Genomic DNA, 11,610 nt, shown 5'->3' on the forward strand with positions numbered 1-11,610 from the left:
AATTTTTTCCCCCCCCCAGCACTGCCCCAAAAACGCCTCCAAATTCCTTTGGCAAAAAAGGATTTTGGGGTCTCCCCCAAAAGGAGCAGGAGGCCTTTGGGGAGGGGGGGCAGCCTGGTCCCCCCAGCCCCCTTCCCAAAAAATGAAATTTATATAAAAAAGAAAGAAAGAAATTTATATTAGAGATGCTCTATGGCTGGAGAGGCGGGTCCCGACCCTCGGGGGGAAAAGGCACCTTTGAGTTGGTCACCTGTTTTCTAAATGCACATTTTTAATGCTAAAAAAAACAAAAAAAAACAAAAAAAAAAAAAGAGATTTTAAGCCCTTTTATTTTCAAAGCACTTTTTAGATTCTCTTCCTTTTATTTTAATTTTTTTCGTTGTTGATTTTTTTTTTGTTTTGTTTTGTTTTTTCCTTTTTTTTTTTTTTTTTTTTTGGTGTTTTTATTTTCAAAAAAAAAAAAGCAAAGAGCAGGTTTTGGCCGAATGTATTTTGGAGAGGGAGTGAGAGGGGAGTGTGTGCTGGGGGTGGGGTGAGTGGTGGGGCTGGGGGAAGAGATGGATGTTTATTTAATGCAGAAAAACAAAAAAAAAAAGCAATAAAAAAATTCCAAAAAAAAAAAAAAGCTTAAAAAATAATAATAAAAAAAAAAAAAAACAACAAAAAAAAGAAAAAAAAGAAGTCTTAGCACTTTGCGATGGAACGGGTACTTTGAGCTCACTTTATCTTAATTTAAAAAAAAAAAAAAGCAAAATTCAAGATGTTTACAAGTCAAAAAAAAAAAAAACTTTAAAAAAAAAATTTACTTCTACGGAGAAAAAAAAAATATTATTAAAAAAAAAAAAAAGCCTAAATTTATTTTTGTAAGAAAAAAAAATGTGTATATATATATATATATTTAACAAAAAGATAAAAAAAAAACCTAGAAAAAAATACAAATATAGGCAGAATCCAAGTGAGATTGGAGGATGGGAGGAAGATGCTAATTAGGTTCTGTGATATCCCTGACCTTTGGGAATTTTAACTAGAAAAAATAAAAATCCCTGGAAGCTTGAATTTTAGGCAGGAATCCTGGGGCTTGTGGCTCCCCACAGCCTTGAGGTTGTTTGGGGTTTTATTGTTTTGGGGTTTTTTTGTAGAAATAATTTTATTTTTTCGCTGTTTTTTAGCCAGTGCCAGCTCAGAGGTGTCGGGGTTGGGATTGTGCCCCAAGGATTGGCAGATTTTTTGGGATGGGAATTGGGGATTTGGGGGGAAAATTTGGGATTTGGGGGAAAATTTGGGGGGAAAATTTGGGATGGGAATTTGGGATTTGGGATTTGGGCTGGAAATTTGGGATTTGGGATGGGAATTTGGGATTTGGGATGGGAATTTGGGATTTGGGGGGAAATTTGGGATTTGGGATGGAAATTTGGGATTTGGGATGGGAATTTGGGATTTGGGCTGGAAATTTAGATCTGGACTGGAAATTTGGGATTTGGGCAGAGAAATTGGAATTTGGGCTGGAAATTTGTGTTGAGGGCTGAGAATTTGGGATTTGGTTTGGGAATTTGGGATCTGAGTTGGGAATTTGGGATTTGAGCGGGGAAATTTGGGATCAGGGCAGAGAAATTGGGATTTGGGCAGAGAAATTTGGGATTTGGGCAGAGAAATTTGGGATTTGGGCAGAGAAATTTGGGATTTGTGTCCCTCCAGTTCTGCCCTGGGCAGGGAAATTGGAATTTGGGCTGGAAATTTGTGTTCAGGGCTGGAAATTTGGGATTTGGTTTGGGAATTTGGGCTGGAAATTTGGGATCAGGGCAGAGAAATTTGGGATTCTGTTCCCCCCTGGGTCAGGAAAATGAGGATCCCAAATCCCTCCCTGAGAAGAAATTTGGGATCTGGGCAGAGAATCCCACAGGGCTGATCCCTACTGGGATTTTTTGGGAACATGGAAAGAAAATTCTCTTTTTTTTTTTTTTTTTTTTTTTTTTTTTTATTTGGAAATATTGATTTGAGGAGGTTTTTGTTGCTCCAGGTTCTTCTGGCTCCTCTTGTCCTGGATTTTTCCCTCTGGGATTTTTCCCCCCATTCCCAATCCCAAAAGATTTTGGGGTTTTTTGGGGGGATCTGGGGAAGCAGCACTAGGAGGGGGAGAGAATGGGGGAAAAAAAGGGGAAAAAAAGGAAAAAAAAAAATCAGGGAAATGCTAAAAAATAAAAGGGGTGAAAGGAAATTGGAGGGGAAAAATAAAAGGGGAAAGAAAGAAGGAAAAAGGAGAAAAAAAAAAAAAAAAAGGGTGGAAAAAGAGGGGAAAAATGAGAAAAGAAAGAATAAATTGGGGAGGAAAAAAAGGAAAATCCAAAGGAAAAAAGAGCACAAAGGAGGAGAGAGGAGCAGACTCAGGATTCCCCACTGGCAACACTTTAGCACAAAGTGAAGTTTGCACTAAAAATAATCAAGAGAAAGCAAAAAAAATTTTAAAAAAATTTAAAAAAAAAGCTCCAAAATCCCCCCAGGATTGTCCCTGTCCTGTTGCCTTAAACCCCCCCCGTGGCTCAGCATTGAGATTATTTTATTTGTCTTTATTCTGATTAATTTTAATTTCATTTGAGGGTTGTTTGGGGTTTATTTTTTTCTTTTTTTGAATCCAGGTAGGGGTGAAAGTGTTGCCAAAGAAAGTGCTGAGTTATGGTGGGAAGAGAGAGGAATGATAATAAAATTATTGTTATTATTATTAATAATAAATTATTAATAGCATTTGGATGCAAGCCAAGCAGGGGAAATAGGGAGGAAAAAAAGGATTTTTAATTTTTTTTATTTAAAAGAGAAAAAAAAATTTTGTCTCCCCCCTTTCTTATCCCCCAGCTCCCCCTGGGGGGATTAATCCAAATTTTGGGGAGTTTAATCCAAATTTGAGGGGTTTAATCTGAATTTTGGGAGGGTTAATCCAAATTTTGGGGGGTTAATCCAAATTTTGGGGGGTTTAATCCAAATTTGAGGGGTTTAATCTGAATTTTGGGAGGGTTAATCCAAATTTTGGGGGGGTTAATCCAAATTTTGGGGGGTTTAATCCAAATTTGAGGGGTTTAATCTGAATTTTGGGAGGGTTAATCCAGATTTTGGGGGGTTTAATCCAAATTTGGGGTGCAGAGCTCAGGTTTAAGGGGATTAATCCTGAATTTGGGGGTTTCACCCCCTGCTGGGCTGGGTGGGGATAAATTTGGGATTTTTTTTTTCTCCCCAAAATCGGCTCAGGGGGGGTTTTAATTTCTCATTTTTCCACAGGAAAGGGCTGATTCCCCCTCCCCACCCCAAAATTCTCCTTCATCCCCCCCCCATCCCTCCCCCCCACAAATTATTAATAATTAATAATAAACCAAACCAAAAAAAAAAAAAAAAACCTTGAAATTTCTCTCTCTAAATTTTCTAATTTTTTTTTTTTTTTTTTTTTTTAATCCACGACAATAAATAAATTTTTAAAAAATTCAATTAAATCAAGAGAAACAAAAAAAAAAAAAAAAAGAGCAAAAGGAGACGGAAATTTTGGGATGGGGAGGGGACAAAATGCTGCATTAAATTGTGTTTTATATAATAAAAATTATATCTATATCTATATATATATATATATATATATACACAGCAAGAGCTGAAATGTCCCCAGGGACTGGGGGGGACACTGAGCTCGACCCGGGGACCCCAAAGGATGCTCGAGGTGGGGCCACTTTATTATAAATATTTATTTTATTTTCATTTGTTTCCCTTTTTTTTTTTTTGGATATTTTTTTCCTGCGTCTTTCTATATAATCTATTAAAGAGATTCTTTATCTTCAAGCACTCGCAAAGGTTGCAGCAGTTTTTATGTGTTTTTTCCTTTTTTTTTTTTTGGTTTTTTTTTTTTTTTTTTTGGTGAGGATTTTGGTGTGGGGGTGGGAGGGGGAGGAAAAAAAAGGAGTGAGGTGAGGAAGAGAGAGAAAGAGAGAGAAAAAAAAAAATTATAAAAAGAAATATATTAAAAAATAAATAAATAAAGCACAGAAAAGACATTCCATAGATTGTAACTTTGATAGTTCTTTATAAAGTGGGGGGAGATGAGGAAAAAAAAAAAAAAAAAAAGAAAAAAGAAAAATAAAAACGATGACGAAAAAAAAAAAAATTCAAATAATAAAAAATTGCACTTTGGGGGGGGGCTTTAAAATAAAAAACAAAAAAAAAAAAAAAAAAGAGAGAAATAAACTATATATTAAAAATACACCCGGAGCCAGCTGGATTTTTTGGGGGAGCAGAGGATGGAGGGCTCGTTTTGGGGTGGCCCCCCAATTTTTTTAGGGGGGATTGTGGGTTTTTAATCATTTTGGGGGTTTTTTTTCTGCTGTTTTTGGGGGAAGCCCCAGGCAGGGGGAGCAGGATCCCGATTTTGGGGGGATTTCCTCATTTTTGGGGATCTCCAGGGGGGGATTTTCAGGCTGTTCTTCTGTTTTTGGGGTTTCCAGGGTTATGGGGGAGATTTGGGGGGATTTCTCCTATTTTGGGGGTGTTCAGGACTGCAGGGTTGGTTTGGGTTTTTTTGTTTTTTGTTTTTTTGTGGTGGTTTCTCCTATTTTGGGGGATCCAGAACTACAAATCGGATTTTTTTGGGGATGTTCTCTCTATTTTAGGGTTCTCGTGGGATGCCCAAAGGGATTTTTGGGGATGTCCCTCCGATTTTGGGGTGCCCAGGACTGAACAAAGGGATTTTTGGGGAGGATTTCTTCTATTTTAGGATCCTCCAGGACTTCTCAGAGGGATTTTTTGGGGGGGTTCCCTCAAAATGGGAGTCCAGAACTGCAAAGAGGATTTTTTTTGGGGGGGGGTTCCTCTTTTTTAGGGTTCTCCAGGATGGCTCAAAGGGATTTTTGGGGATGTTCTCTGTGTTTTGGGGTTTTCCAGGGCTGCCCAAAGGGATTTTTGGGGATGTTCTCCCTATTTTAGGGTTCTCCAGGATGGCTCAAAGGGATTTTTGGGGATGTTCTCTCTATTTTAGGGTTCCCCTGGATGGCTCAAAGGGATTTTTTGGGGGGGGGTTCTCCCCATTTTGGGGTGCCCAGGGCTCTGTGGCCGTGCCTCAGTTTCCCCAAATGCAGCAAATCCCCTCCAACGTTACAGAATAAGAGCAAAGGGGGGTCCCACCCCCCCCCAGTCCCTCCCAGTGCCCCCCCAGTGCCCCCGGCCCCATTAAGCCGCCGGGGGGATTAGGGGGTGTCCCCTAATCGCGTTTGGGGACAGATGGTCTCAGGTTTAAAAATCCTCCAAGCACAGATTTGGGGTGTCCCCCCCTCCCCAAACCCCCAAACCCACAGCGACCACCACAACCAGAGCAACGCACGGCTAACCCCAAACCCCTAAAAACCCCTAAAAACCCCCAAAAATCCCTAAAAATCCCCCCAAAATCCCCCGAAAAGCGGGCGGGGGGGCTCAGCCCGGCCCCCCCCAAAGGGCTCGGCCGTGGCCGGGGATTAATTAGTGTCATAATCAGCCTTGCGCGGGGCTCGGCGGGTTTAGGGCGGGATTTGGGGCCGGCTCGTCTTTCTTAGCGAGACGCCCTAAAGCCACTTAACACCTGGAGCCGCGATTTTCATTAGGGGCGTCAGGGACAATTAGTAAGGGAATAATTAGGGCAGCGCTGAAGGGTTTAAGCCCCATATGTGCCTGAGGGTGCGGGGAAGGGGGGGAGGGAGGGGTTGGGGGTGTCCAGGGGGGGTTTGTGGGGTGATAATTGGGGCCGTGCCTCAGTTTCCCCCAGTGGAGGGGGGTAAGGTGAAGGGTGGGGGGGGTCACCAGTGTCCCCTCCCAGTGTGGCCAGTGGGGGGACAATGGGGAATGAGGGGACTGAACAGGGGACACGGGGGGACGTGGAGACCCCAGGAATGAGGACACTGAGTGGGGGATGTGGGGATGAAATGGAGACCCCCAAGAATGAGGAAACTGGATGGGGGACACGGGGGGATCCCTGAGCAGGTGACACATCCAGAGCTGTCCCCACGGTCCCGGGGGGTCACAGGAAGGGTCCCCGGGGCAGGGGGGGCACAGAGCCCCGGGGCAGCGGGAGCCGCCCCCAGCCCCAGCGGGGGGGACACGGGGGGAGCCCGGGCAGGGCCAGGGGGGGCAGGGCCAGGGGGGGCGCGGGGGGGCGCGGGGGGCAGCAGGGGCAGCAGCAGCTCAGGCCGTACAGCGAGAACGGGGGAAAGCAGCCGATGTTCACCCTGCGAGGGGAAACAGAGCAGGGACAGTGAGTCTGGGGGCAGGGACCCTGCTGGGGACAGGGACACTGCTGGGGACAGGGACCCTGCTGGGGACACAGACCCTGCTGGGGACAGGGACCCTGCTGGGGACACAGACCCTGCTGGGGGACACAGACCCTGCTTGGGGACACAGAACCTGCTTGGGGACAGGGACCCTGCTGGGGACACAGACCCTGCTTGGGGACACAGAACCTGCCTGGGGACACGGACACTGCTGGGGACAGGGACCCTGCTGGGGACACGGACACTGCTGGGGACACGGACCCTGCTGGGGGACAGAGACCCTGCTGGGGACACGGACACTGCTGGGGACACGGACCCTGCTGGGGACACAGACCCTGCTTGGGGACAGGGACCCTGCTGGGGGACAGGGACCCTGCTGGGGACACGGACCCTGCTGGGGGACAGAGACCCTGCTGGGGACACAGAACCTGATGGGGACACGGACACTGCCTGGGGACACAGACACTGCTGGGTGACAAAAACCCTTCCTGGTGACACAAACCCCTTCTTGGTGACACAAACACTTCCTTGGGGACCCAAACCTCTCCGTGGTGACACAAACCTCTCCGTGGTAACCCCAGAGACACCCTCGAGCCCCCCCGAGCCCCCCCGAGCCCCCCCAGCCCCCCGAGCCCCCCGAGCCCCCCGAGTCCCCCGAGCCCCCCGAGCCCCCCGAGTCCCCCGAGTCCCCCGAGCCCCCCGAGCCCCCCCGAGTCCCCCGAGCCCCCCGAGTCCCCCGAGCCTCCCGAGCCCCCCCGAGTCCCCCCGAGCCCCCCGAGCCCCCCCGAGCCCCCCGAGTCCCCCCGAGCCCCCCGGGCCCCCCCGAGCCCCCCGAGTCCCCCGAGCCCCCCCGAGCCCCCCGAGCCCTGACCTGCGGGCGCGGCGCCGCGCTCGCCGCCGGTGATAGTCGCCCTTGGCAAAGTCCTCCAGGTTGGCGGGGTGGATGGCCCAGAAATGGCCTTTGCCATTGTCACTGCGGCCCGCCTTGACAAAGCACTCGTTGAGGGACAGGTTGTGGCGGACGCTGTTGCGCCAACTCTTCTCCTGTGTCCAGAGGGGACGGTCAGGACTGAGGGGACACTCGGACACACAGGGGACAGTCGGGCCGAGGGGTCAGACAGAACTTGAGGGGTCACTTGTGTCCAGAGGGGTCACTCAGCTCACAGGGGTCACTCAGGTCCGGAGGGGTCACTCAGCTCAAAGGGGTCACTCAGCCCACGGGGGTCACTCAGCCCCACGGGGGTCACTCAGGTCCGGAGGGGTCACTCAGGTCTGGAGGGGTCACTCAGCTCAAAGGGGTCACTCAGCCCACGGGGGTCACTCAGCTCAAAGGGGTCACTCAGCCCCACGGGGGTCACTCAGGTCCGGAGGGGTCACTCAGCCCGCGGGGGTCACTCCGCCCGAGCCCCCCGGCCCCACCAATCCCACGCCCGGGCTCCAGGGGCGTTTTCCCCATGGATCGGGATCAGTCAGTCCAGCAGGTCCCACAGGAGCCCGGACAGCAGCGATCCGCACCCCACAGCGCCCCAAACTTGGGAAATGGGGAGAAATCCCCGACAATTCCCCACAAGGCTCCCTCACCTTGTTCTTGAAGTAGGGGTAGTTGTCCATGATCCACTGGTAGATGTCGGAGAGCAGCAGCTTCTTCTCGGGGGAGGAGAGGATGGCGGTGGAGATGAGGGCGATGTAGGACTGGGCGGGTTTGTCCCCGGGGTCCGCCGGGGGCCGGGGGGCGGCCGGGGGGCTGCGCCCGGGGGGCTGCGGGCCGGGGGCGGCCCCGTGCGCGTCCCCCCGCCCCGACAGCAGCGACTCGATGGTGAAGGAGGCTCCGGGTGGGCGTCGGGCAGCGGGGGCTGTGTCCCCACTCCTGTCCCTGCTCCTGTCCCTGCTCCTGTCCCCTCCTGTGTCCCCACTCCTGTCCCTGCTCCTGTCCCAGCTCGCGTCCCCGCTCCTGTCCCCTCCTGTGTCCCCTCTCCTGTCCCCTCTCGTGTCCCCACTCCTGTCCCAGCTCGTGTCCCCTCCTGTGTCTTCTCTCCTGTCCCCTCCTGTGTCCCCGCTCCTGTCCCCTCCTGTGTCCCCACTCGTGTCCCCTCCTGTGTCCTCTCTCCTGTCCCCCCCGTGCCCCGTGTCCCCCATGCTGCAGGTGCTGCCGGCGAGTGCCGGCGCTCATGGCCCGGTAATTAGTGCAGATTACAGCGTTTGCTAATTGTGTTTTCACAAACGAGCTGCCCCCAAAGCGGGCTGTTTATCTGGCAAAGCCTCGGCTTTAACGGGATTTGGGCCCTTAAGCCTCATAAATAAAATGATTAATCCGCTGGAGGTGGAGGAATTCAAAGTGGCACCGGGGGGTGCCCGGGGCCGGGGGGTGCCCGGGGGTCTGGCTGCCCCCCAAAACCCGAGGGGGGTCGGGGTTTGTCACAGAGCCCTCCAGGCTCTGCCTGGGGACAGCCTGGGATGTGCAGGACCCTCCTGGCAGGCAGGAAAATCCCCTGCTCTGATTTTGGGGTGAGCTGGGAGTGATCCTGGAGAGCTCAGGAAGCTGGGGGGGATCCAGGAAATTCCTGTGGGGAGATTTTCCCTGGTAAAATCCTGGGGATGCTGAGGGAGATCCTGGGAGAAGATCCTGGGGAAATCCTGAAGAGCCCAGGGAGATCCTGGAGATCCTGGGGTCAGAAATCCCAACAAGCCCACACAGAATTAAATGTAAATCTTTCATTTTATTTAACAAACACTATAATTTGAAGAATGTGTACTGAGGGAAAGAAAAATAATTTTCTTTTTTTTTGTTTTGTTTTTTTTTTTTTTCTCTTCTCTTTACAAAACAAAGAAGAAAAAAAAACAGGATATAAGAAAAAAAAAAAAATAAAACCAACATATGTACAGGAAGAGCTGGCCAACTCCAACAGAAAGCACTAAAACAAGCATGGTGTTTCCAAACAGTTGTTTGGCCTGGAAAATTTAAAAGCAATTAAATTAGAATAAAAATATTAGGAAAACAACTGGACTCTAAAGCTACTGTGCAGCCAGGGCCGCGAGCACAGAACTTTGTACAGTAAAATTAATTTGGGAGCTCTACCCGGGTTTTTTATTATTTTTTTTTTTTTTCAGTTGTTTTCATCCCCTTTTCCCACCCCCACCCCCGTTTCAACCTGAAAACATATTGCTTACAGCCAGGAAAGAGCAGGAAAAGCAAAGCTGGGCCCACCCAGGGCAGGGTCCCTGTGGGAGGAGGAGCAGGAGCACCCGGGGGAAAGGGAGAATCCCCCTCCCCCAGGGCTCAGGGACCCCCAGCCCACCTGGGAGATGGAGGGGAGGGTGGGAGAGGAGCCCCCAAACTGGCAGGAGACCCCTCCTCAAAATCAGGCAAGTGGCCAAGGAGGATTTGGGGCAGCTCTGGTTGGACCTCGGGGGCTTTTCCCTCCTGTGGAATTTTCTGGAGTGAGGGGGGGGAGTGTTGGGAAAGGCACCAACACCCCCCTGTGCCCCCCTGGCTGCTGGGGGAGGATGGAGAGTTTGGGGTGCCCAGAGCAGGGGCTGAAGGAAATTGGAGAATTTTGGGACACTCAGAGGGGCTGAAGGAAATTGGAGAATTTTGGGACACTCAGAGGGGCATGAAGGAAATTGGAGAATTTTGGGACACTCAGGGGCATGAAGGAAATTGGAGAATTTTGGGACACTCAGAGGGGCTGAAGGAAATTGGAGAATTTTGGGACACTCAGAGGGGCTGAAGGAAATTGGAGAATTTTGGGACACTCAGAGGGGCTGAAGGAAATTGGAGAATTTTGGGACACTCAGAGAGGAAGGAGGGTTTGGGGTACCCAGAGAAAGGGGTGAAAGAAGGGGGAGGGTTTTGGGATATTCAGAAAGGAGGGATGAAGGAATTGGAGGGTTTTGGGATATTCAGAAAGGAGAGATGAAGGAATTGGAGGGTTTTGGGATATTCAGAAGGAGGGATGAAGGAATTGGAGGGTTTTGGGATATTCAGAAGGGAGGGATGAAGGAATTGGAGGGTTTTGGGACAGAGAAGGATGAAGGGTTTGGGGTCTGGCAGTGCCCAGCAACACCAAGACCCTCGGGGGTCTCAGCCCAGCCCGGGCACAGGGACACCCCCCCTGCTCCTGACCCAGCCCAGGGCCAGGCCCAGCTAATCCTGGCTTTATCCAGAGCTCCAGGGGGAAAAACCAGCGAGGTCCAGAGCAAACCAGAGCCGGGAGGAGCCAGTGGGAACAGCAGAAGCCGGGACAGAAACTCTCCAAGACAAAGTCAAAAAGGTGACGCTTCGCAAACTCAAAAAGCAACAAGGTTTTTGCCACCGAAGAGCGCAGGAGGGGCTCTGGCTCGGGGCCAAAGGCTGGGACAGAGGAGCGGCAGCGGCCCCGCGGGCGGGACCCAGAGAAACCTGAATTGCAGTTACCGAGGTAGTTGGCTAAAAACTGAGATTCCCCACCCGGCATCTTCTGGAAGGACCCCCCGCCCTGCTCCTGCTCTGTGCCAGGTGTGGGGGCGTCCTGCAGGGCACTGGCACTGTCCCCTGCAGGGCACTGTCACTGTCCCCTGCAGAGCACTGGCACTGTCCCCAGGGCTGGGGGTGCCCTGCAGGTCACTGTCACTGTCCCCTGCAGGGCACTGGCACTGTCCCCTGCAGGGCACTGTCACTGTCCCCTGCAGGGCACTGGCACTGTCCCCAGCTCTGGGGGTGCCCTGCAGGGCACTGGCACTGTCCCCTGCAGAGCACTGTCACTGTCCCCTGCAGGGCACTGTCACTGTCCCCAGCTCTGGGGGTGCTTTGCAGAGCACTGTCACTGTCCCCTGCAGGTCACTGTCAATGTCCCCTGCAGAGCACTGTCACTGTCCCCTGCAGGACACTGTCACTGTCCCCAGCTCTGGGGGTGCCTCCAGAACCAACCTCAACGAAAAGGGAATGCGCAGCCCTTGTCAGTCTTCAAAAACACCAAAGTTATTGCACTTCAAAAATACAACAGATCTGTGGTTCGAGCCCCTCCCTCCCACCCCCCACCCCCCCCCATGGCTTCTGCTCAACTAAAACGAGTCACTACTGCACAAACCTCTACACTTCCCTTGGGATTAGGTTAAAATTCCAAACGTGTCTCTTTACATGAGGTGCAGAGCTGCTGGAGCTCCGAGCTAGAACAGTGCTTCCATCCAGACATGTCCCCTCCCCTGGCACCCCATGCCCCCAGCCCCACCCTACAAACCCCCCCTCTATCCTGGGTTATACAACCCCCCCCCCAGACCCCTCCCCACACCCCCCTCCCGCCCCGCCCCGGACTCACACGTCCAGCAAAACCTTTAGATTAATTAAGGAATGGTTAATTAACAAGAGGAT

General features: G+C 50.9%; 1 protein-coding gene and 1 long non-coding RNA gene across 2 annotated transcripts; both read right to left on the reverse strand.

Moving 5' to 3' along the window:
* Window positions 1-5,991: 5,991 nt before the first annotated feature.
* On the reverse strand, window positions 5,992-8,399 carry LOC306813192 (forkhead box protein L2-like; the record flags this gene model as incomplete). Its single annotated transcript, XM_079328396.1, has 4 exons — window positions 5,992-6,221; window positions 7,135-7,307; window positions 7,845-8,089; window positions 8,345-8,399. 4 exons carry the CDS (start codon window positions 8,397-8,399, stop codon window positions 6,014-6,016), a joined length of 681 nt encoding a protein of 226 aa, XP_079184522.1. The 3' UTR covers window positions 5,992-6,013.
* Window positions 8,400-10,653: 2,254 nt separating this feature from the next.
* On the reverse strand, window positions 10,654-11,229 carry LOC306813316. The gene is made up of 3 exons (XR_013776969.1): window positions 11,107-11,229; window positions 10,920-10,987; window positions 10,654-10,804 (listed from the first exon to the last, which is right to left on the reverse strand). It is a non-coding gene; the product is annotated as an uncharacterized lncRNA (long non-coding RNA).
* Between the last annotated feature and the right edge of the window lie 381 nt (window positions 11,230-11,610).

The sequence above is a fragment of the Erithacus rubecula genome (assembly GCF_903797595.1).
Source record: "Erithacus rubecula genome assembly, chromosome: 28".
NCBI classification, from domain to species: domain Eukaryota; kingdom Metazoa; phylum Chordata; class Aves; order Passeriformes; family Muscicapidae; genus Erithacus; species Erithacus rubecula.